The following is a 23,971-nucleotide window of genomic DNA, read 5'->3' on the forward strand; positions in this document are numbered from 1 at the left end:
CTTCTACCAGAGTGGAAAGTCGACTGAATTGTTGTAATCGATGTTGGAATCGGCAGCTTCGATGCGTTCACCGCATGTTCCAAAGATACGGTCCCAAAGTCTGGTCTGGGTAGCACAATGATGTTAGCGATGTCCAAATCACCGACGACATCCTTCGTGCCTTACCTGCTTGCCATAGTTCTGACTCTTCCTCCAGCCCTTTCGGTGATGCAGGTCATGATCTTCTACCACGAGTTCGCAGCGGAACAACTTCAGCAGTGGAGAGACGATGCTTGGGGTAGTGGAGTACACTCGCAAGCCACTGTGCCCGAAGGCTTCGGCGAAGATGATGTACTCGTGGCAGATCCACCAGTCGTGGAAGCCCTGTTCCCTGGTCAGTACGGGCTCAATGATAGTTGGGGATATCTGAGGCTTACCATCGGCAGGCCGAAAACGTATTTCAACGTCCCATACGTGAGAAGAGGGATGAGTGCAATCTCCAAGAACTCCTGCTCGCTATCTGCGTAGGATGAAAGGAGGGGCGAAGGATGCTTGGTAAGATGGTGGGTTCGGTGGTACTTCCAGAGACCATCAAGCTCATGGCAGCCCCTGTGGTAGAGGTAGAACCAGAAATCCAAGACGACGGAATACAGGGCCAGCTCCAATGGCAGCCACCAGCTCAAAGAGAAAGGCTCCTTCGAGCGGTAGGCAAGGAAGATTGTGAACATCGGTCGAATCGTTGTTGTCATCTGCACCGACCAAAAGACTTTATCGACGCCTGCATCAGGTACTTGGTCTCGCTCGTGCTTGTCTCCATCGAGGAAGCCGTATTTGTGAGCCAGTCGTCGAAGAATCTTGACTTCTCGGATCGAGTTGAGTTGCATCGCGACGGTGTAGAGGAGAAATGCACCGACGGGGTGCAAGCGCCAGCCAGTGAGGGCAATGTAGAGATATTGGAGGGCGATTGGCCATAGTGCTCTGAGAAGGATGTATCGATGGGTTGACCTGAAGAACAATCATCAGGTTTGCACAGATGAGAACAACGTTTGACCCATAACGACTTACCATTGAGACAGCGCTGGGAGTGGATCTGTCTTTGCATGGACAGGAACTTCTTGGTCTGGGTATTGATGGAAGGCGTCGAGGGTGATGAGGAACTTATGGGCAAAACCCCACTGACTCTTGTCGTTCCTCCATGTTGACTTCATGGAGTCGCGTGGTCGTCGTCCTTCGAGATGCATCTTGTCGTCCTCGTTATCGAATTGGTATGTTGTAGAAGTCTCGAATTGAAGTACCTCGTGGCTGAAGCAAAGTCATTATATCTTGTCGCTCAGCGATGATAATATCGACGCCTGTTTGCATTTCAGACTAACATGTGAAGGTGCTAAGCGAGGGAATATGTGGCGTCGTTATCGGATTCTGTGATCGCCGAGGTGCATCATGGCGAAGACGAATGCGAAGCCTAATGAGGAGACCTGGGCAATCCGTTTTCGGATGAGGGCTCTTGCAACGAACGAGCAGGCCAATACAAGTCTATGGCCCTACGTTGCGGAGCAATACGATGACAACTCTCATATATTACCGCCCAGATCCGACTCCTCATCAGCAGGGGAGGGCACTCTGTCTTTTCGACAACGTTCCTGGCGCCTTCGGATGAATGGCATCGTTCTCGCTTTTTCATAGGCCCAATGACGCCGTTGTTCCAGACTTTGAAGGGGGCCCCTCTGCAGATGTCGCCGGCAACGATTGGTATGGCATGATGACTGACCTATGGGCTCAGCTCTGCTCCTCGTTTTGCGGAAGCCGCTCGAATTGCCGGTCTCTCGTCGTTTTCTTGCCGGAGATCAAGTCACCGCACATGCTACCCAGATACTCGAAATGCAACAAATGTTTTCTTCGATGCCTGACAAAGATAGCCTGCAGAAGACATGCCAGTGTAACCGAGACTGTCGAGATCAGCGTCGGCCATCTGAACTCAGCAGGGCTCGAGAAAACGATCGTTGAAGCAAACGATAGCAGCTCAAACGCGTTCTGAAGAGCAGCTTCCACAGAAGAGAAAGCGCCGCGCCGGCTGGCTTCGACATCCTCTTGTACGATGACCTGTGCACACAAATCGAAGCCAAACAAACCTACTCGACTCAGGATTGTGCCCATAACGAGTCCACTCGCTGAAGCCACAGGAGTCGACAAGAAGGCCCAGAAGACAACGAGTCCCGCAACGAGAGTAGTCAACTGCCAGCTGCTCATCCACAGACCAGCTCTGATGGGACCAATCTTGCTCATCAGCCACGGTGCTACCCAAGTCGCCATCACCTCGAAGGCAACGCTGAATGTCCGAGCGACACCGACTTGTGTGGAAGAAAAACCAGAAGACAGAAGGTAGGTCACCATCTGACCGCCGAAGCTCAAGACCGTCAGATAAAGCAGAGCTCCCGCAAGGGATGGTAGGAGAGCGCGGTGCTTGAAGTAAAACTGGAGGTCTTTGGCAGTCTTTGATGCCACCTTAGTGAACCTCTGCAACTGACGCCTTTCCCTGTTTTCTCCACTTGGCCGCTCGATGTTGGGCGATTGCGGTCTTCGCTTCGGCGCCTGCAAGGCTGGTACCTCATGGTATACTCGAGCAATGGCGAAATACTCAATGATGATCGAGAATACGTTCATTCCTAGGTTGACGAGTATGGCAAGTTCAGTGGAAATGCCGTCGAGCAGAGCAATCCCAAGGGGTCCGAACAACTTGCACAGTAAGTCAATTCTTCTCATCTGGGAGTTCACCACCCGCAAAGAGTCATGATCATCCCCAGCCACAACGACAACCTGCAACGCAATGTCAACCACATCTACCCACAAGCAAATCGTGATATTCATACCCAATCTTTCTCCACTGCTACCAAATTTAGAATGGAGGCCAGTTTCTCAAAGGAAGCAAGTGCTGCTAGCAGTGCGAGCATGCCATTTTGTACAATTGCGTTCGGAAACAGATCTCGGTAGAGAAGATAGAATATGACGCAGGATGCGGCTACCACAAGTCTCTGCACCACAATAGACAGCCTTACCACCTTCAGACGGTTCCCGGAATCAATGTATTGACCGACAAGTGGGCTAAACAGGATCGCAGCCAGACCGCGGGCGAGGGCATATGCTGACATCGGAAGCAACGTGTTCGGGTATATCTTGGCTAAGTATAGTACGGCGCCGAACTCGAAGACTCTGGAATTCCATGTCGACAGAAAATGCGAGGCGTAGAGTCTCCGAGTGATTCGGGGAGGGATTTGATGCTTTGTTGCCGGTTCTGGGGCATCTTCGTGGCCTTCGTGGGCCTGGTCACTTGTAAGGAGCGGAGCCTGATCCTCCAGAAGATGGCCTGAATCCGTATCAGTCGACATTTCCGTACAGAAAGCGTTCAGGGGCCCAGAATGTTTGTTCAATGTTGTCTATCATGGTCGATAGAAGTTTGAACGGTTTGGGGAGGAGTGAAGAGTGGAACGATTTACTAGCGCCGGCTGGTCCCGCCATTAGCGCCAGACAGTCAACGTCATCTCCCGATTCTCAGCCTCACGCACACCGATTTCGCCCAAGTCCAACTTCTCGGAACCGACAGGACAACAGCAACAAAGGCATCATGGGTAGGGGCCTGATAGAATCCAGCCACTTGTCGACCTGGCGGTATGACTTCTGGCCGACGTATGCAACCCTTGCGCTGGCAAAGGACACAGCTCTTCTCACAAACGTAAGAGCTGGGGCGATTTTGATCTTGATCTGTCTGAGGTTCACGAGTCAAATCAAACCAGTTGACTGGGATCCTGACGCTGTCATTAAATGCTATTGTGTACCATTTTTTTCCCTCTGTGAACGAACACATCGCGGCATTCCGCATGCTGCTCATTCTTGCAGCTCCAACTTACACGCAGAAAACACCATTTAGTAACATGAAAAAATAGCCATACTTGCCTCAACACAACAATCTTCACCTTTCACGGAAAAGCGGAGAGCCGATCCCGACTTGACATGGTACACAGCATTAGTGTGGGTTGTCGAAGAGCTGAGAACGAAAGAGGATCCAAAGCGTGGGCGGCCTCTTCAAAACCATGATCAACACTGCCACCGCTGCAGCTTTTCTTTGGTCTTGGGATGCACATTCGATTATGAGACCTGTTCCGGATACGCACACAAAGAAGACCACAACAGTACCGCTAAATGCGGCTTATCGATGTCAGAACGCTGGAGATTAAGACATTCGGAGACAAGCCACCGCCATACGCAATTCTGTCGCATAAATGGGGCGCCGAGGAGGTGACATACCAGGAGTTCGTTGCGCATCAAAAGCAAAACGGAAAAGGGTACCAGAAGATCCTAGACTTCTGCCGAACCGTCCAAGAAGTCCAGCTTTCGTCTGCTCACCAATGGCAATGGATGACCGATTCCGAAGAACAGCTGGCCGCCGCAGATGAGTCTTCGATGGACTGCGAAGACCAATTCCCGTGGCTAGAAAAGCAATACGTCGAGCGTGCGGTCAAATGGGCTTGGATTGATACCTGCTGTATCGATAAGACAAGCAGTGCTGAACTGTCGGAAGCCATCAATTCGATGTGGCACTACTACCGGGGCGCTGCATATTGTATCGCATATCTGGAAGACGTCTCATCGCTGCACCATATAAACGATATGTACAAGAGCGAATGGTTCACGAGAGGCTGGACATTGCAGGAGCTGCTCGCCCCTCGGTTGCTGGCTTTCTGCAGTTCGGATTGGAGCCGCATTGGATCTATGCGAGACTCGGCAGTCGTTCGGGCTATCGTGACGAGAGTGACCGGAATACACACCAAGTATCTCACAAATCACAACAGCATCAGTAACGCTTCTGTTGCTCGGCGGATGAGCTGGGCTGCCCGCCGGAAGACCACAAGGGAAGAAGACATGGCTTTCTGTCTCATGGGCTTGTTCAATGTGCACATGTCTCTTCTCTACGGTGAAGGTGGGCGGAATGCCTTCTACCGCCTGCAGAAAAAGATCATCAAGCAAAGTAACGACGAATCCATCTTTGCATTCAACGCAAATCACATAGGCGGAATACTTGCCGCTCGCCCGACAGCTTTCCGCGACAGCGGACCTGTTCGTCAGCAGCTTCGTGTTACACGGCCTCCGTACACCATCACACACAAAGGTCTTCAGATCGAGAGCCCGGCAATACTCATCACTGGTGGTCCTTGGGAAGACTGCTTCCTGATCAAACTCAACTGCGTCTTCATGCTGGAGCTGCCGACGTACGAGGCAGGGGTTCAAGTTAGCCCAGGTGTTTCGCGAGGGTGTGTGCTTGGTGTGGAGAAAGTGGGCGATGTGTTCGTCCGAAGATCAAGACTGGAGAAAGCAGCCATCAAGTGGACTACGACTGAAGTGATGCGTAATTTGGAAGCCAAGCATTGGAAAAGGATCGAGTCGAAGCGCTTTCTCATAGCTCTTTCCGACGATTCCGTGTCAGAACTTCTGAAATACCACGATTCTGGCCCGGTCGAAGAATCTCTTCAACCGCCTCCTCCTCGTGGCGTTGATCTTGACGGCCCATGGTTCTCGGGACTTGAAACGCATCCAACGAATGACGAGGTTGGAGCTCAGCGTGCAATGCACTATCGGATGCAACAAGCCCCAAACTTGACAAAGTCGCATCATCGCGTGGCGGACAGAGGCTCGTGGGCTTCACTTGTGAGCTCTACCGTCATATCAGTGAACACGCATGCCGGCCCGAGCCAAATCACACCAGCCCATAATAAGACCAGGCAAACGGTCACGCAACCCGTCAGCCCGGGCTCAAATTTCAGCTTTAGTGACTTCGCATGGTCTGCGCCGGCTTCGATTTTCTCACTCATTGCTAGGCTACCTTCAGATGGTCAAGGTCCCGCCGCAAGATCCTCCAGATGCTCTCCAGCAGCGAGAGATGGCCAAGTGGAGTGACTTTCGATCGCTCATCTGACGTCGAGAACGATCTGTTGTATGCTTTCAGATACCACATCGGGTGACGTTGCCCGGCATGGAGGCGTTCGAAGCTGAACAGGGGGCATCCTCGGACTGCAGTCCTGAAACTTGACAGCTCGCCTCATGAACGCCCAACGCTGGCATCACCTCGCCCAATAGATCTTGATCAAGAAGGTCGGTCGGCATATCTGAGTTCGCATAAGAGCTTCCAGATCATAGATCTCTGGTCGCATGGAGCGGTTGAGCCGGTTTCTTTGCCTTGCTCACGTCGAGCTGCGGTCAAGCTGACCTGCTCTGCGATGGCGACATAAGATGAGCGTTGCAGTCACTGTTGTTACAACTTGTTTTTGAAGCTCGACATCCCAATCGCTCGACGTTCACTTTGCAATGCCTCATACGCCTCACGAGATAGGTACAGTACCTTGCAACTTTGACTTGGGAAGAGAACGGTGCTGACGAGGGTGACGTGCAGGTTGGATTGGAGCCATCGTCGGCGGCGCATTGTTCTATATCTCATGGCTCGCCGGCGCAAATGCCAAAGCTGCAAAGAGCGAGAGGAGGCAGAAGCGATGAGCAGTGTCGACTTGCATGGAGGCAGAAAACTACTCTGAGGACGTCGTGTGCATAAGTGAGTCAACAAATCGAGACTGGCGCATAGCCCTTGTGCCAAATACAAGTGCCTGCGTATTGATCTATTCAGGGATTGAATCGGCTTGGAAGGTAGTCAGATGGGATAGTTCAAGAGTAGAATCTGTTCACGCAGAGCGCAGCAACACCTGAAAGACTCGACAGGGAGAATTGACGACAATGAGTGTATTGTACAGAATTGCGACACCCAAACAGCACAAGCAACTACTCGAACGTCAAAGACCTGCTAAGGATCTTGCCTTCGCCTGTAAGCATTTTCAGCTGATCATCCATGGTCTGCCCGCTGGCATCTTCGTCCTCTCGCAACCAAATGCCGAACGAACCCCGGTGATGAGCTATCTTTGGAGGATCGCCTGGATAACACCACTCGCCAGCGATACCACAAGCAGTGAAACTTCCCTTGTTTTCCCAGACGAGTCCCTTGCACTGTCCTTTCACATACGTTTTTTGGAAAGAGATGCGCCGGCCGGATGGATCGATGACTCCCCTGATATTGGCAGTCCCGCCGGTACCCCGCGATGTCCCAACGACGACGTTGTCAACGATGCTCAGCTCGTAATCGACATGGTTGATCCTCGGTGTTCCTGGAACAGGCTGAGCTGTAGCACAATAGTCGAAGAATCCACGAGCTGCGATTGCCGGTTTGTGGAGAGACCAGAACGTTTCTTTCTGCTTGGCGTGTTGAAATGCAGTCACCCATTTCTGTGCCGGTCGCTCCACTGGGTAATTATTCGTGGATGGTGAAGACTGCAGTGTTCCAATGGCATTGATGGTGTTATCCGAATGCACAACGAGTTGATCAGGCTCATAGGGTTGCAGCCTTGACTTCGTCACAGAATCACTAGGCAAAGGTAAGACCGTTTATTCAGTGACATGCGTACATATTTCGTTTACGTACCAGATAATGATTGCCATGCAGGTATTCAGCATTGAGACCCGAAGCGTAATTCTGGACTCTGCCTCCCTTGGGTTTTCTAGAAGTGCAAACTTCATTTTGGCTCTTCTTGCGCCTCCTGTCGACGACGAGGTCTTGTTGTACTCGCGCAACTCATCCGATATGTCATTGGCGACGCTGCGTAGACCATCGAGCGTCTATGCTATGGTCGTTTGATGTATCCTGGGTAAAGCAACATAGATGTCCTGCAACGCTATTCGGGCACTTCCGACACAACACTTGGCGGTATTGATGACTTGACTGAGCTCGTGGAACTCCTGAGATGCTTTGCTGCAATCTTGGCACACACGGCTGAGTAGTTGGCCGACGGCAATGAAGTCACCGATCGAGAAGCCGAACGACATTATTGATATCCTGTGCGAAGCGCAAGTTGACGGGGTAGCGGTTGAATTGGTGCCTGTCGAACTAGCTGCGTTACTTCTATTGTGCTCGACCGTGACCTCGATTGACTTCGCCACTCCTCTTTAACCATGAGCGAAGCTGCGGTTCATGTTCTGCCGAAGGCGAAGTGCAGGACTAGCGGATTTGTCTTTCAGCCGCTGGCAGTGCTTGTAAGCATTCTGTGCACATCACTGCCCTACATCGAAAATGCTCGGTGCAAGGCGAGACGACTTTCGAAGTGTTGCCGGTCGGCTTCAATTGTTGCTGCTGAGCCACGAGTCGTCGTGGGTTCTTTCTAGGCTTCACTCAAACCTCAACCTTGTCTCGATCAACATGGCATATGATGATGCACCAGGGAAAGCACGCCTACGATTGATCAGTTGGTGCGGACTCCTTTTTGCATATTGTTCAATAAACAACTCTCATTCTCTAGCGCTTGATTCCTGCCCACACCGGTTTGCAAATGTGCATGTCCCCTAAATTTCCTTCACAGCACTATCTCGTCTATCCAGCGGGGGTGTTGGAAATATCTCAGCACCAACACTCAACTGACTATATGGTGTAGGAGCAGCTGGTGGCTCTCTCGGCGTCAAAGAGTCATGAGCATACTCCCGCCGTTCAACAGTGGCTACGGTGGCCCCATTCTTTCCCGAAGACCCAATGATACCCGTCTCGGATCCAGTAGGGGAGTGCCCGATGATGGCAGTATCCGTCATACGAGCATAGCTTCGCTTCGACTTCTCAAGGGTCGAGAGTTCGGATGATCCGATGGTGTCTGGCTTTTGTCTACTTCGACGGGAGCCTGATCGATGAATGCTGGTCTCTCCGATGAGTCGCGGGGCGACATGCTTGAGGAATAGTCGCATGATCGGCAGAGCTGGTAGAAATCAGTCAGGGAGAGTTCATGGGCACCTCATCCCAGCTTTCGTGCACTCACAAGCAGTCCAGATGAGCAGCGATCCCTCAATACAAATCCAAGTTGCTGTTTTCGTGTCAGCATCTTGAGATCGGCTGTACGTACGGATATGGTAATACCTGGCGCTGTCTAAATCAGAGAATCATGATGTTAGCGTAATCTCGATATTCAGATCGGTTTTCATGTCTCACCAACTGCCAACTCATGTCCGCCGCCTTGACCAATGGAGGCATCAAGCAGAGGCGAACGATGCTTGTAACCATAGTGCACGATCCAATGGCGAATATTAAACCAAGGCCCACCTTCTGCCTGAAAGGAACCTGGAGCTTCTTGATCATTGGCATGGGTAAAACCTGCGTGTGACTTAGCGATGACACCCTCTAGCATGGGAAGTCTTGGCTGAAGACCTACAAGCATGATAATATCTATCGGACGTCAACATCGTATTTCGATTTCGGTGTATTTGAAAGCACATACCAGTCGCAGCATTCAGGCCAGCGGTTGCGAGATATATCTTGCCTCGATTGATACCTGCCGAGACTCAGCCCACGCTGACCAAGTAAGAGCCTCAATGGAAGTACAATGGCCGTCGGTAATGGTCACATCCCACACCATTTTGAGCGGGATACAGGCAAAGATCAGAGAGCACGCCAATGAAAAGCTGTACCCCACGACAAGTCCCTACAATTCGGAGCATCGGATGTCAGCAGGTTGCCAGATCGTTGGAAAGCGTGCTCACCATAGTCGCGTATATGGAGTACGTGAACCACCGTTCGCGGGATAGCCTCAAGTAGAAGAGCAGGATCGAGAACTTGCAGAGAGCCATGACAACGAGGTACACCTGGAGATGCTTCGTCACTCATTGTCCAATGCAGGCTGAGCCAACATCTTGTCATACCACGCTGTCCACTGCAGTGATTCGAGCCAAGCGTTGAAAGTCCGCGACACTGAGATCCCAAATATGGGCGCCAATGACTTCGTGAGCCATATAGTATACGATGCTAATCTGGACCTGCCAATCGATTACAGGTCAGCAAATGACCCAAGACAACAATCGAGTCTGTGTTGGGATCCGAGCGTACGACCATAGAGAGTATCTGTTCCAGCAAGAATGATCAGCCTCGAGCCACTTTGTCACGATGTGGTCTCTTACCCAAGCAATAATGAGAAGCACATCGTCGACCCCAAACAGCTTTGCCAAGACAGCCTTTGTGTATATTCTGATGATGAAGAAAGTAGTAGATATGAGCATCCCGACAATCGCAATTGCGATGCTTGAGTCCGTATCTTTCGTCATTTTTCCTTTGCTCAAGTTCGACGTGAACCCAGGCGGTGCCGGAGCCGCTGGAGTGCGATTTGGATCGGTTGGTGGCATTTTCGGCTTGAGTCTTCGAGGAGTTCGTTGAAGAACGTAGCAGGATTGTGCCGCGTTGAAATGTGCCGCCAGCGGTGTTCGTCAATCAAGCAAGAAGCCCCGTGTTGGTGAAATCTGTATGGACACATCGCACCTTCAAAGTCTGCTTCGGTGAGGCCTTGCGAGATCACTGCTGCCGATGTCAAAGCACACCAGGCTGCAAGCATTGTGCAGGCTAAGGACTACAAGGAGTGCGACTGTAGGGCTCATCGCCAGGTCAAGCGGTCTGGATCCCAATCTCATTGGCAAGAGGATGCTCTTGGCAGACAGAGTTAAAGATTCTGCGCTCGAGATTAATTAGAAGCTTTGTCACCTGATACTGAGTGTTGCTTCCGTGGGCGTACACAGGGGAAGGCGATAAAGCTTCTCAGCAAGCCTTGCAAACCGTGAGAGACCCACGAACTGCGGAATGCAAGGCACTCCTCAGCTTTGCCTGCTCGTGAAGCTTTTGAAGACTATAATGCCCATCAAGGCTAATCGTGGGTGCGCTGATTGCACACTCAACATGAAGTCAAGTGGAAACGGACTGATCTCCACGTTCCGGCGAGATGGCCCCTAGGTTTGCAAGGAACAGGGAGCACTCTTCCCTGCACAGTGTTGACAGTCGAGATCACCGTCATCTTGGTCGAGGTCGTATCAGGGGTCGCATCATCGTGTGCATTATGTACCCATGAATGAAGACATTGAGTTCGATGGGAATTAGCAATTTCCATGGCAAGAGAAATCCACATCATGCCAGCGCCTGCTTCCTCCCTCCCCATCCTTCCCTCTCTCGCGTGGCAGAAACTTCTGAGTTGCTCCTGCTTTTATCATGCAAACCCACACCACAACATGAGACTAACATTGACCGGCGCTGTGTTGGCTGGGACGTTTACCTCTGTGCTAGCCGACGACCTGTCGTACTGCGTATGTAACTTGGGACGTAACAAGGCTGCAGGCTAATAACACGATGTGAAGTGCAATGCATTAGCAGCCGCAGGTCTTGCTCAGAGCATCGTCGCTCCTGGCGTACAAACTTATGAGAGCAGCGTACAGAAGTACTTCAGTCTCGCAGCCGATCTGAGGCCACAATGCTTCCTTCAGCCGAGAGATGCGGCAGAAGTTTCGCTGGCAGTCAAAACTCTTGCCGCCGCAAACAAAACTCAGCCATGTCAATTTGCCGTGCGGTATGTGTTGCACAAAGCTCTTGCTGAACGTGCTGATGTGAGCTGCATGTAGGAGCGGCGGTCATACGTCTTTTCCGGGAGCTGCAGGTACTGATTGCACGCCAATAGAGTCAAAGGCAAATCGCTTATGAAAGTAGGTATTGAGGACGGAGTGACGATTGATTTGCAGAATCTCAACAGCACCATATATCACACAGAGAACAGTACCGCGTCCGTCGGCCCTGGTGCAGAATGGGGAGATGTGTATTCGGCACTCGACAAGCTCGGAGTCATGGTGGTAGGCGGTCGGTCAACAACGATTGGTAATGTATAGCGTCCTTTTATAGCCAGTCTACGCTAATATAGACTGCTCTCCAGGTGTTGGTGGCTTGACTCTCGGAGGCGGCAACTCTTATTACGCTGCGAGGTATGGTCTCGCCTGCGACAACGTAGCTCGTTTCACTGTGGTCCTCGGAGACGGCAGTATTGTCACTGCAAGCAAAGATGAACATCCAGACTTGTTTCAAGCCCTGAAGGGCAGCAGCAACAATCTTGGAATCGTTACTAACTTCGATCTCATGGCGTTCGATAACGGCCAGAATGGCACAATCTGGGGCGGTGTGGTTCTTTACCCAGCGCAGAATGTGTCGGACCAGCAATTCCAAGCATTGCAAGTCTTTGGAGACAACATTTCAAACGACCCCTATGGATCTGTCATTGTGATCAGTACGTTCCTCAGCGACACAAAGACGCCGATGTTCATGAATGCGTACGACTACACCAAGCCAGGGGCCACTCGATCGGATGCAGAGCCAACCTTCAAAGACTTATGGTTAATCACAGGTAACTTGTCAGACTCAACTGGACCGAGGAATATGACCTCACTGGCGTATGAGTTTGAAGGGCCCAAGGATCATCGAGTATCTTTCAGCACTTTGACGTTCAAAAACGACATCCGGGTGATGAAGAAGGCTCACGAGGCATTTCTGAAAGTGACAGAGACTCTCACCGCAGATGCAAAGGGGGACTACGGTACGTAACATTCACACTCCAAAGAACGACCGCCAATCTTTGATCTTGCTGGCTGATCTAGTATTGCCCTTTCTTAGGCTTTTACTGCCTGTATCAGCCAATTCCAACCCTTTTTGCGAAGCATGGCTTGGACAAGGGAGGCAATGTTTTGGGTCTGGATCGCTTCAACGAGACTTTGATCTTGTGGGAGGCCTATCTGAAATGGGTGAGTCGTTATGAGGCATGTGTTGGAGTCATCGGCTGACAGTTGATAGCAAGGCCAAGAGCAAGACGAGCTATTTCAGGCACAGGCGACCTTCTTACGAAATGAGATCTCTGAGTACACCAAGTCGATCGCCTCTGACAACCCTTGGCTTTACCTGAACTACGCCGATGCTGCACAAAATCCACTGGAAGGCTACGGCGAAGCCAACGTGAACAAGATCCGAGCAGCCTCGAAGAAGTATGATCCCAACGGTGTCTTCCAGTACATGGTCCCTGGTGGCTTCAAAATCTCCGCTGTAAGCATGACTTGTCCATGGAGCAAGCACGTCTTCCACAGCTGACCGTCCCACAGGTCAAGGAAGAGAGCGTGGACGCAGGGAAGAGCCATGCAGGGGCAATTGCTGGAGGTGTAATCGGAGGTTTAGCTGCTATTGTACTCGCAGTGGTTGCCGGCTTCATCTGGCATCGCAAGCGATACACTATCACTGAGCCTGAGCCAAGGCCAGTACCGCTGATCGCAGATTCGCCACCTTCGGAGAAGACGGGAAAGGAGAGTGACTCTACGTAGACCAGATTGGATAATGTGTCGCTAATAGTAATGGATTTTTGGAAAACACATTAATTTGATATTCTCAGACCTTGATACTGAATACATGACCACGAAAGGACCTTGCACGTCCTTGGGGCAGCGCATGTGACCGCCAAGACAGACTAGCGTAATGCACAGACATCCACAAGTTGTCACTGCAGGTACAGAAAATCAGAAGTCGACTATTATGGGCATTTGATGTGATAACGATTTCGCTATCAATCAAGTTTGTGACGGCTGCGCTGATTGTACCGCCTTGCAGGTCGAGTAGCATATCTGACCAATGTCTGCGCTTTTCGCAGAGCAGTATGCGAAGGCTACGACAACTCTCTGAGGAGAAAACATCGGATGTAGTTTCAAAATCGATACCCAGCAGTAGCAGTGAAGAGATATCATCTCGAAGGAAACCCCGCTTGCTGTCTGCTTCCGAGCTCGGAGAGGATGGCAACTGCGGCAGATTCGAGACACTCCATTGACTTCTTACCCACATCTACAAGTCTCGCACGCAGGACTTGCGAAGAGCCCGTTTTATCAAAATGGACAATGAAAGAATGTTCGAGGAGTTGCGATCCAATTACTCGCCTTGCGATGTAGTCTTCCCTCCAGCTCGTCATGACAGGCTGGCTGACGTCGACAGATATCAGACGCTCTGTTGACATTGAAGAGCCCAGGGGCAGGTCACTTGGCTAACATACGTACGTTTCTTCGGCCACCCTTCGATTAGATGACCCGCTCCTAAGTCATGCCACAGACCCTTTGCCCGGCCACACACGGAACAGCCGTTTGGTGGCTCCAGTCAGCACCGTTCTGTTCGTGCACCGAAACATCGAGACCCTTCCCAAACCCTCCTACATACCTGACAAGCCGAACCTGCCATCCGATCGTCACTGGACGGACGTGGCGCCTCCCGGATCTGTAGTGATCATGCAGCTTTGGAAGCCGCACGGTCACCCCGAGATTGTATCTGGTTTGTTGGGAGATATTGTTGGAACTCGATACAAGAAGAGAGGTATCAAAGGAGTTGTGGTCGATGGGCGAAGCAGGGACATTCAGGGTGTGAATAGGTTGGGTGAGGATGGGACTTTCCAGGCTTGGACTCGTGCTTTGACGTCTGTTGGGACTGGTGAGATGAGAAATGTTAACTCATACCTCGACTTGCTGACGTTGTCGTAGGCATGGAGGCTAAGCCATGGGCAGTGGATGTACCGTAAGTTGCAGTCTTTGCTATCAGAGCACAGGGCACTGATATGGCTACACAGTCTCCGCATCGGCCAAGTAGAGGTCAAGCCGGGAGACATCATTCACGCCGACGAGGGTGAAAGGGTTGCCGCAGTCATACCCCAAGACCGACTACACGATGTTGCCACAGTGCTCCCTAGACTGAAGAATGCCGATGATGCTGTTCTTGAGGACGTGGTCAGCGGAGGAGACCTGAAGAAGGCTTTTGGTCAGTATCTCGTCTTGTCTGGCCTGGATGAAGACGCGGTTGCTGATTTTGTGCCGAGCAGCTGATCATCCTGACCACTACACCCACTTTCATTGATCCTACACATGGTATGAGGACAGCCAAGGCCAAGATGGCGACTTTGTACACATTCTTGAAGTTTGAGCCGCTACAAGAGGGCTTTGTCAAAGCCGACGGCATCTTTGCCCTTCATCGAACAACGACCTTCTGCTGCCCCTGTCCCGAAGATTCCTCGACTCGATCATACAAAATGAGCTGACCATCAAGACTCGCCTCCTGATCAATGCCCATCCTTACAGGCCTGTTGTTGGCATCGAACCGGAACTCAACCTTGATCTTATCAACTTCTTCGCCGTCAGCCAACATATCGTATATCGTGCCCAGGAAGTATGTGTTGTTGGAGATGTGCTCCAAGTCGAGAGCAAAAGCCATGGTCCTGTCGCTTGCGTCGATGTACAAACGTTCGTCTTTGATCTGGACGACCATCTCCTTGTAGCCAATGTTCCAGTACTCGCCAACGTACACATCGAGTGGAAGTTTGAGAGGTTCTGCAAGGCCATCATCGTTGGCCGATAATTCTTTTCGAAGCTTCTCCTGGGACTCTTTCTTGCTCTCTTCGTATTCATCGTTCTGCTTGTGTTGGCGGGCGTTCCAGTCAGTCCGGTCGGACTCGGGGATCTCAAGAATTTCGTCGATAATTTCCTTCACCAGAATGCCCGACCCGACGGTGCCGGCGTTCTCAGAATTGCCCAAAAAGACGCCCCCGACTTTGAACTCTGGGAAGAAGAAATGGACCGAACTGAAGCCTGAGATGAGACCGTCGTGCTGTATAATCTGATGTCCACGGTAGAAATACGATTCGAGACCAGCAGCGTAGCCTTGCCACGAGCAGAATGGATCTAGATCGTCATCCTCAGGGTTGGAGAAAATCCGAGGCCTAGTCAGTCCTTTGTATATTTCGTCGTTGATTGGCGCTTCCTTGTTCATGATTGCTTTTACCCACAGTGCGTAGTCTTTGCTTGAAGTCCACACAGATCCAGCACCTGGCTTGGAATTAGTGAAAGCCAGGTCAAAGCGGCGGCCACCGACTGACCTTGTGCCTCTGGAGTCTGCTCATACTCCAAAACTTGGAATCTCCGACTCTCCTCCTTCCATATATACGGCTTCGACATCCTATCCCCGAGACCGACCTCTCTGGTTTTGTCTGGCTGTAGGTTTGTTGATGACATGCCCAGTGGTTTCCTTCGATCAGAGTTAGCATGATTCTTCTTCCTCGTTAAGAGGATGCACCACGGGCTCACCAGATGCGCTCATGCAGGAACTCTTCGAATGACTTGTTTGACAGCTTCTCTACCAGGTAGCTAGCGACCGTGTATAGCTAATTGCGGATGAGTATAAGGAACAGTCTAGGGCTGCTTCCAAAGCTCAACTGACCGAGTTGTTGTATTGTTCTTTAGTGCGGATTGGAACGCTAATTGGAAGATTCCTCAAATTCCTTGTGACAGTCCGGGGATCGTCTGGATGAGAAGATCGCTTGCTGAAGTAGAAATCGTCGTGGCTGGCGATGATCAGTTTTCTTCGAAATGGTCAACTTACTTCAATACGTACGATGGTAGTCCAGATCTGTAGAGGAACGGTGTTAGCTAAGTTCGAGGCTGCAAGGAAGTCTTTGAATGGCACACCTGTGGGAAAGAACATCCTCTACTGTGACATTGTTGGTGTAGCTATCGCCGGCCATGACGAAGTCGTCAGGCAAGAGTTTGGACATGGTCGTGTCCCATTGCACGTGAGGATAGTTCTCCTCGTCGTCGACAAGAAGGGCCACGGCTCCAGCTGTTGTGCTCTTCGAGGCAGAAGCAATGTCGAATAGAGTATCTGGAGTACAGTTTCTGGGCGGCTCGAGCGTAGCAAAACCGAATGCCTTGGAGTGTAGTTCTTGCTGGTGGACGAGAGTCAAGGAAAGCCCTGGGACGTGCCTATACGATATCAGCTCATGTCAACTACGGCATATAGTCCAGATGAGGTACCATTCGTTGATCAATGCATTGACACGAGTGTCGAAGGCGGTGGAGTTAAAGAAGCTGACGGCATTGGTTGCATTGGGGGCCATCTTGCCACTTGATGCTCGATCACTTGTCTTGCCTTGGCCAGAATGCTGCTCTGGTGGACTGGACATGATTTAGAGCAGCCGACGTCTGATATTTCTATGCTCGTTGCCATTCCGTGGCTGTGCCAAAGCACGACGTTGTTGTGAGTCAAAGACAGTATAGCGCAACCGCTTCCATCTTCGGTGGCTCGAACAGGCAATCCATTAGTTCAAATACCGCATTCAGCGAGTTTCGCAGATTGGCTTGTACAACAGCGTACTAGCCAAGGAGAACGCCAGTGAGAATATAGACAGAGTGGACGTCACAGCTGGCATGGCAGTGAACGCAAAGACTCATTCCGACTCCTGCTGACTCCGCTGGCTCTGGACCGGCGACTTTCCTGGGAACCCATCCTCCCAATGCAGGTACCGCTGGCGTCATTGGTCTCAGAGACCAGACGGCTTCTTGATGGGAGCTAAACTCCATCCTTCGTCTTGTGAGCTGAGCAGATATAAGGACACAGACTGATGGAACTTCGAACGAAAGCATCGACTGTTGAAGTGAGAAGAGCTTCAGAATTGGAGCAGGTCCACCTGTATCAGAGCAGAACGCTTATCAGCCACCGAACTTAATGCCTGAGGCATCACGTCCAATGGCATGTCATCAACTCGCTAATCATCAGGCCTCCAGCTTCCTTCATCTACCAGGTCTCTACTCTGGAAGAAGCCGCAATACGAGGCTTGATTTACCTGTGGCTACATATGGCCTTCCCTAACGCCCGATTCAGCCAAAGGAAAACAAGGACAATAGCGACCGAGCAACGCAGCCAAAGACGACCTGATACGTCGTCATACCAAACAACGACCAATATGGCCATATGACAACATCGGCAACAGCAGCAAGTTGTCTCAAAGATAAGCTGTCGAAAAGCTCAACGGTCGACCCTTCGGAGGTTGAGCTTCATTCGGTGGTGGTGTAATAGTAGAGCAATAATGAAGCAAGTCGAGCCGTTCTCCAATGCTATCATATCTCTTGTTACGAAGGGTACGAAGTTACTTGTTCGTTGGCGACTGCTGTTTTGCTTCTTTCAAGCTGGCGGAAGGGTCTCTCTCCGAGGCAGCGAGGCATGGCTGGTTCTTGGCTTGACCAATCCATGCAAGTAATCCGTCACGTCTCCGCAAAAATGACATTCTTGGCTACAGCTTGAGTAGTGATTGCCGCGGCTCGAAAGGTACGAAACGTAGTCGTGCAGCGGCGGCGTCCAGGTACTCAGCACCCAAGAGCTCGCAAGCACGGCAAGCTGTGTGACTTGGAGGTCAAATGAAGCTTATATCCCACTCCAACTGGCGGAGCCGAGGCTGTTGTGAGACGTTGGCGATCATTTATGGCGGCGAGTCGGACGGCGCCAGACGCTTCAGCCCTTTGCGGTCACGGATCATCTGACGGTCTGGCAGTAGTGCCAAAATACCTTTTTGCGGGGTTGGGCCATGGACGACAGGGACGCCAGAAACAATGGCCGAAAGTTTGGCTTCATGGCTTAATATAGGGAAGCTTTTGTGTGGTAATTGTTCTTCAAGCATTCACTGAGGGTTCATTCCAGGAGTCCTTGTGCCTGTTCTCTTAATCTTGCTCGACCGGACGTCCAACGAGGAAAGCCAGGAGGCATTATTGACCGGACTCGATACGCACGGCCAGCCGTTATATAACCTTCAGTCGCGACAGCAACGCGTGGATCGATAGCGACCGCGACCATGGACGTGAGGGACTTTGTACAGAGGCCTGAGGCTGCCCACAGAACGCCAGTGTCTTCGACTTCGCCTGCAAACAACAGCCAGGGCTCGCTGGCCACCACTACAGACGAGAATGGTAGCAATGAAGGGAGTTCACGAACCCACACCAACGACGAGAAGAAGGACCAGTACGCATATCTTGAGGAAGAACGATCTGCCTCGAACAGCTCAGCATCGTTCCCGGCTGGCGACGAGAAGGCATTGGAGCATGTCGACACTCGCCTAACAACATACGACCAAGCCAACGATGGACGTCTCTACCACGATGGAGTGCTTGTTCGCCAGCCAGCACCGTCGATGGACCCTCGAGATCCACTGAACCTCCCTTTGACGAGGAAGTTGATCGCGGCTTTCTTCTTGTGCTTCTTCGGCGCCCTGGCAGCTTCTGCTGAGTTGATCCTTGGCGCCATGTTGCCCGTATTTGCGCTTCAATATGCCAACATCAATCCCAAGTATCTCCTCGAGTGGACGACTTCGTTGCATGGTCTTCCTGCGGGCAGTGATCCATTGAAGACTCTGGAGGAGCTGCCAAACGCACCTCCGATCTGGCATGTGTATCTTCTGGTAGGTGCAGTCGACAGATAATGATGATAACGAACATGGCTAACGTTCTCTCAAGGCATCTCTTCCAGTCTTGATGATGGGCGTTGCCAATCTGATCCTGATCCCATTGGCTATCTCAATTGGACGAAGACCTGTTGTGATTCTGTCCGGTCTCATTGCCATCGGTGGAGCGTTGTGGGCAGGCCACAGCGGTTCGCTAGGATCCCACATTGGTGCGAGGGCTGTTCAGGCTATCGGCGCCGGCACAGTTGAGTCCCTAATTCCGTTCATCATCCAGGACATGGTCTTCGTCCACCAGCGAAACACTTGGTAAGTCAAGTCACCTAGCTGTCGTTCCCGATAAGGCTGACCAGATCCTCTCAGGATCTCTGGCATCTTCGCCGCCCAAGGTATCATCATCATCGCGCTGGGTATCTCGGCGCCATACATCATCATCTATCTCAACTGGCGATGGGTCTATTACATGACTGCCGCTGCGGCCGGATTCTTCCTCCTCGGCGTCATTGCATTCATGCCAGAGACCAGATGGCACCGTACTCGTGCTGAGATGAGTACGCCGCCAATCCGCCCTCGACTTTGTCCGTACAACTGCTAACCAGACAATAGACGGCGTTCCAGTCATCAACCCAGCAGCATCGCAAGAAAAGCGTAGCTTCAAGTACGACATCGCTCTGACCCATGGCAAGACGGAGTGGCGAAAGGGCTGGAATGCCTTCATCGACACCTTGAGGACTTTCTTCTACCCTCAAATATTCTTCATCACCATGTTGAACAGTGCCATGATTGCCTGTGCGTTTGCTGCTGGATACACAGTGGCGCCGGCCTTGTTGACCCAGCCGTGGTCGTAAGTCGTAACCAGATCGAATGATGCGATACCTTTTCTGATCACGACTCCTAGGTGGCCATTCCTCCACGTCGGCCTCTGCCTGATCCCACTACTCATAGCTGCTGTCGCTACCGGAATCGTTACTGGGTAAGAATATGCAAGGCTTTGACCTCCAAGTGACCTTGCTGACAATGACTCTCCAGCTACTTCGCCGACTGGACAGCCAACCTTGTCGCCAAGAAGAGAGGCAAGCGAGTTCCAGAGAACCAACTGCTTAACCTTGCCCTCCCAACCGTCTGTGCGTTAGTCGGCTCCGTTATATTCGGCATCGCAGGAGAGCATCCAGCAGACTACAGCGCATATCTGTTCTTGTTCGCACTGGGTCTCATGGCCTTCGGCTTCCTCGGAGCCAACACCATCGGAGCTGTATACGTCCTAGAGTGCTACCCGCACCTTGCCGGCCCGGCTTTGGTCAACATCGCCAGCTTCAGGTGTTTGATTGCTTTCGTGTTGAGCTTCAAGGTATCGGAGTGGGTCGCCAACTTGGTAAGTCTTCTTCTTTCCAGGTCGAGCAAAACACCAGTTAACAATCAGACAGGGTTATGAAACCAGTATGTTGATTTATACGGGCATCATCGCCGGCTTTGCGCTGTTCACCCCCGTAGTGTGGTTTTACGGAGAGTCTTGGAGGAAGAGGTGGCCGGCTGAGAGGCTTGGTGACCATTGAACGGCTCCAGCATGATGTCGACGCCTCATGTGTATGGATGGCCTAGATGTATATAGCTTCACGAACATTGACGAAGGAATGTCCGATCATGAGCCTTCTTCACTCTTTCCAGAGCGAATCCATCCTGACTAGGCGTCCTCTTGAAGTAACTTCAAGGCCGAGAGATCTCCTGGGTGCCTCAACTGAAGACGATTGCTCTTGCTGCGTGAAGCCGTCCCACTCCGGCTCGTACGGGATACCATGGGCAAGGCTGCCAAGGGCTGGAACGAAGACTTCCCGATCGTGAATTGCAACGCCACGATGGAGAACAGTGATTCCCTAGTGACTTGGGAACTCCGAAGAAAAGACATCAGAAACATGCCGCGCCAGCAGGTGTGGTGAGGTATGAGGTATATACCTGTCCGCACGAAAAGTGGCTGCCTGAAAGCTAGTGGAAGTTCATCGCTATCGCATCGTTCCAATGTCGTGCCGTTTTGGGAACCGCTGCATCATCCTTATTCATGACAAAGCACCAATCAACAGCTGCGACTGTGCCTCAGGGCTGCTTGAAGCGGTTCGGGCGAGGTGGTATAACGATGCTCTTGTTCTAACCTATGATGGACGTGTGCGCGAATCCGATTTCTGGGAGAAAGTTAGTACAATAGCACACCTTCGAGAAATCTGTCATTGGGGACGGTGGAGTCCTGATATTAGTGTCTGGTCAAAGGGAATCTCATTCTTTGATATGCGTAATGATCTACTCAATCATTTCTTCGTAGAAGTCGTGTTGGCTTTGGCGGCTGCATACGCAGTCCTCACGCCGGCTTCCAGGCCCCGGTGCACTTTTCCAAACTGTTCCAATAGTGCGTTGAAGACTGCCTGGTTGTCAAGGTTCACCTGACTGCAGTTAGCAATCCGCACACAGAATCAAGCTATAACAACATACCAAAGTACCAGCGATGTTGCTGTACAGGTGATCCTTATCCGTCTGCGAGAAGCCCTCATAGAACAGTCTCGGCTGCTCGTAATCGATATTCTCGTCGATAACGCTCTCCCAATGCACTGTCGAGCCGTTCAGCTCCTGCTCGATGACAGTGCCAGGCTTCTCGATCACCTGGATTGGGTCGATGTATTCGGCTGGGAAGTTTTTCCTCCAGCCTTGGTTGCCGTGCTGCGTCAACCAGCCGTCTCGGTCGAAGTTGGCTACGCTTGCGAAGGGGCAGTTGACGGGAACGTCGTCGACGTTGACGCCGACTCTGTATCGTCCAGCATCTCCGTATGAAAAGAGTCGGGATTGCAGGACGGGATCGTTGGAGGGTTCCCAGCCTGGGACGAGGTGTCCAGGGGAGAAGTGGGATTGTTCGATTTCGGCGAACTGCGAAACCGATTAGTATGCGTTGGCGGTTGGGGGTAGGAATGGAATAGGAAAAGACCTACATAGTTTTCTGGGTTCTGTGTGAGCGTGATGCGGCCAACTTCGTGGTACTCTGCATCAGGCCAGTCCTTAGTGAGGTCGAGAATGTCATATCTGTATGCTGCAGCCTCTGCTTCCGTCTTGGTGGCGATTCCAACTGCAAATTGGCATGTCAGCAACAAAACTGTCAACAGTCTCGTCCCACTGACCAGTCCAAGAAGGGTAGTTGCCGTCTTTGATCGAATCGAAGAGATCTGCCGTCGCCCAAGCGTCGTTGTTGCCGGAGACCTTGAATTACAAACGTGAGCGGATGTCGTGATTCCATGATCTCAAAAAGTACCTTGGCTGCCTCAGCAGCAGTGAAGTTCTTGACGCCTTGATCACTCTCGACATAGACCCTGCAATATACCCAGCTGCCGTCTTCCTGGACCAGTTTGTAAGTGTGGCCACTCCAGCCGTGCATATGCCTGAACCCGTACGGAGTGCCTAGGTCGGAAAAGAGTCGCAAGAACTGTAGTAGAGCTTCGGGGAATTGAGCTGGCCAGCTCCAGAACGTCTGGAAACGAGCCGGTCAGTCTGCACTATGGACGGCCTTGATTCGATTGAGAATTGCTTACATTCCAATCCCTGGTGTTCGTCGCGGGATCAGTCTTCTGGGTGTGAATGAATCTTGGAAATTTAACAGGGTCCCGAATGAAGAAGACAGGCGTGTTGTTGAACCTATTCAAAAGTCAGCGTTTGATATTCAGCTTGATGACATGCCGATAAACGTACACCCGATCAAGGATTCCTTGCTTCGTCCTCATCTTGATAGCGAAACCGCGAGGATCCCTCGCTTCATCTGCCGAGCCTCTCGCACCACCGACAGTCGAGAATCGCATTGTGACCGAAGTTCGAGTGCCCTTCTTGAAGACGTCTGCGGCCGAGAGCTTCTCGGCAAAATCGGTGGTGACTTCGAAGAAGCCATGCGCACCAGCGCCGCGAGCATGCACAATTCGTTCAGGTATCTGAGATGTGTTCGTTAGACATCTGATTCGTCCAACCACACATGTTGTCGACGCACTCTCTCTCGGTTGAATGACGCCAGGGTATCGATCATATGGACGTCTTGCAGTAGAAGGGGCTATATGACGTTAGCGGGTTCTGGTCACGCAGTCTCTTTGTTCGTTTGCGTACTCCCTTCTAAAGTCATGAAAGTCAGCCAGTGATCGAGAAGCAAGATGTGGTATATGTCCAACATACTTCACCGGCCCGCTGAGCTCCAAGCGGCTGGAACCATGGCTTGCCATTGCGGAGGGTGTATTGGAGGTCGCTGTTGTTCAAGACAGATTGTTCTTGCTTCAAGTTGGTACCAGTGAATAGATCCGTGTGGTATACAGCATTGCTTTCTTGGCGAGGCACAAGCGTTGCTCTCTTCAAATGGCTGCCAGTCGCGACGACCAGAGGAGCCAACAGAAGGGCTGGAGTGATGAGCTTCATGGTGTCAGCAGTAGTCACCAAAGGATTCCGTCCAACGTACGAGAAATATGAGAGCGTGGTCTCATATAAATAGTGTCCAAGATGGCACGGTCTTTCATGCGAGTACGACAAGCTTTCGCAGGACAGGCAGGTCAGACAAGAACCACTCTGCCGGTGAGGTGATGCCAAGGGAGCCGCACAGATAGTCGTCACGCAGCGAGATTTGTTCGCAACCAGTGGCCGTTCTTGGTTTGGTCAATACCCCCCTGTTTCGGGGACCTCCACCGAAGTTGCACACACCCACGCCGACTTTCTGTCCCATGTCTCCTTCCCATCTGGACATGGCGTGTCTGTTTTATGGAATCACTTGCCACGTGCGAGTGGGCCTGAGGACTAAAAGAGGCAACTTGGAGCGGACTTGAATGTCTTCC

The 23,971-nt window shown here is 51.6% G+C and overlaps 10 protein-coding genes across 10 annotated transcripts; 4 read left to right on the plus strand and 6 right to left on the minus strand.

The window, feature by feature from the left end:
• Positions 1–3: 3 nt before the first annotated feature.
• M409DRAFT_68110 (uncharacterized protein) lies at positions 4–1,220 on the minus strand (the record flags this gene model as incomplete). Its single annotated transcript, XM_033817689.1, has 4 exons — positions 4–105; positions 166–363; positions 417–984; positions 1,045–1,220. 4 exons carry the CDS (start codon positions 1,218–1,220, stop codon positions 4–6), a joined length of 1,044 nt encoding a protein of 347 aa, XP_033665144.1.
• Positions 1,184–3,492, minus strand: M409DRAFT_68111 (uncharacterized protein; the record flags this gene model as incomplete). Its single annotated transcript, XM_033817690.1, has 4 exons — positions 1,184–1,259; positions 1,853–2,793; positions 2,847–3,268; positions 3,471–3,492. 4 exons carry the CDS (start codon positions 3,490–3,492, stop codon positions 1,184–1,186), a joined length of 1,461 nt encoding a protein of 486 aa, XP_033665145.1.
• A 681-nt stretch (positions 3,493–4,173) lies between these two features.
• Positions 4,174–6,058, plus strand: M409DRAFT_68112 (uncharacterized protein; the record flags this gene model as incomplete). The annotated part of the gene is made up of 3 exons (XM_033817691.1): positions 4,174–4,356; positions 4,483–5,092; positions 6,018–6,058. 3 exons carry the CDS (start codon positions 4,174–4,176, stop codon positions 6,056–6,058), a joined length of 834 nt encoding a protein of 277 aa, XP_033665146.1.
• Positions 6,059–6,798: 740 nt separating this feature from the next.
• M409DRAFT_56944 (uncharacterized protein) lies at positions 6,799–7,893 on the minus strand (the record flags this gene model as incomplete). The annotated part of the gene is made up of 3 exons (XM_033813460.1): positions 6,799–7,435; positions 7,493–7,686; positions 7,837–7,893. The coding sequence occupies 3 exons, from the start codon at positions 7,891–7,893 to the stop codon at positions 6,799–6,801; spliced, it is 888 nt and encodes a 295-aa protein (XP_033665147.1).
• Positions 7,894–8,406: 513 nt separating this feature from the next.
• On the minus strand, positions 8,407–10,221 carry M409DRAFT_25602 (uncharacterized protein; the record flags this gene model as incomplete). The annotated part of the gene is made up of 10 exons (XM_033807761.1): positions 8,407–8,807; positions 8,868–8,912; positions 8,966–8,971; positions 9,038–9,271; positions 9,324–9,377; positions 9,428–9,527; positions 9,586–9,687; positions 9,745–9,858; positions 9,929–9,943; positions 10,000–10,221. The coding sequence occupies 10 exons, from the start codon at positions 10,219–10,221 to the stop codon at positions 8,407–8,409; spliced, it is 1,293 nt and encodes a 430-aa protein (XP_033665148.1).
• Positions 10,222–11,091: 870 nt separating this feature from the next.
• M409DRAFT_25603 (uncharacterized protein) lies at positions 11,092–13,209 on the plus strand (the record flags this gene model as incomplete). Its single annotated transcript, XM_033807762.1, has 8 exons — positions 11,092–11,166; positions 11,218–11,426; positions 11,479–11,513; positions 11,564–11,728; positions 11,784–12,437; positions 12,515–12,642; positions 12,692–12,937; positions 12,994–13,209. The coding sequence occupies 8 exons, from the start codon at positions 11,092–11,094 to the stop codon at positions 13,207–13,209; spliced, it is 1,728 nt and encodes a 575-aa protein (XP_033665149.1).
• Positions 13,210–13,766: 557 nt separating this feature from the next.
• Positions 13,767–14,742, plus strand: M409DRAFT_25604 (uncharacterized protein; the record flags this gene model as incomplete). The annotated part of the gene is made up of 5 exons (XM_033807763.1): positions 13,767–13,820; positions 13,868–13,925; positions 13,982–14,353; positions 14,404–14,437; positions 14,490–14,742. The coding sequence occupies 5 exons, from the start codon at positions 13,767–13,769 to the stop codon at positions 14,740–14,742; spliced, it is 771 nt and encodes a 256-aa protein (XP_033665150.1).
• Positions 14,743–14,884: 142 nt separating this feature from the next.
• On the minus strand, positions 14,885–16,871 carry M409DRAFT_25605 (uncharacterized protein; the record flags this gene model as incomplete). Its single annotated transcript, XM_033807764.1, has 7 exons — positions 14,885–15,738; positions 15,789–15,937; positions 15,997–16,073; positions 16,130–16,253; positions 16,304–16,318; positions 16,378–16,671; positions 16,723–16,871. The coding sequence occupies 7 exons, from the start codon at positions 16,869–16,871 to the stop codon at positions 14,885–14,887; spliced, it is 1,662 nt and encodes a 553-aa protein (XP_033665151.1).
• A 1,662-nt stretch (positions 16,872–18,533) lies between these two features.
• M409DRAFT_68115 (uncharacterized protein) lies at positions 18,534–20,689 on the plus strand (the record flags this gene model as incomplete). Its single annotated transcript, XM_033817692.1, has 8 exons — positions 18,534–18,700; positions 18,740–19,136; positions 19,192–19,445; positions 19,500–19,687; positions 19,743–19,980; positions 20,035–20,109; positions 20,166–20,508; positions 20,561–20,689. The coding sequence occupies 8 exons, from the start codon at positions 18,534–18,536 to the stop codon at positions 20,687–20,689; spliced, it is 1,791 nt and encodes a 596-aa protein (XP_033665152.1).
• Positions 20,690–21,433: 744 nt separating this feature from the next.
• Positions 21,434–23,561, minus strand: M409DRAFT_25607 (uncharacterized protein; the record flags this gene model as incomplete). The annotated part of the gene is made up of 10 exons (XM_033807765.1): positions 21,434–21,565; positions 21,615–22,043; positions 22,106–22,239; positions 22,292–22,370; positions 22,423–22,638; positions 22,700–22,802; positions 22,857–23,089; positions 23,146–23,205; positions 23,259–23,264; positions 23,325–23,561. 10 exons carry the CDS (start codon positions 23,559–23,561, stop codon positions 21,434–21,436), a joined length of 1,629 nt encoding a protein of 542 aa, XP_033665153.1.
• Between the last annotated feature and the right edge of the window lie 410 nt (positions 23,562–23,971).

This window comes from Zasmidium cellare (assembly GCF_010093935.1).
Source record: "Zasmidium cellare ATCC 36951 unplaced genomic scaffold M409scaffold_27, whole genome shotgun sequence".
NCBI lineage: Eukaryota > Fungi > Ascomycota > Dothideomycetes > Mycosphaerellales > Mycosphaerellaceae > Zasmidium > Zasmidium cellare.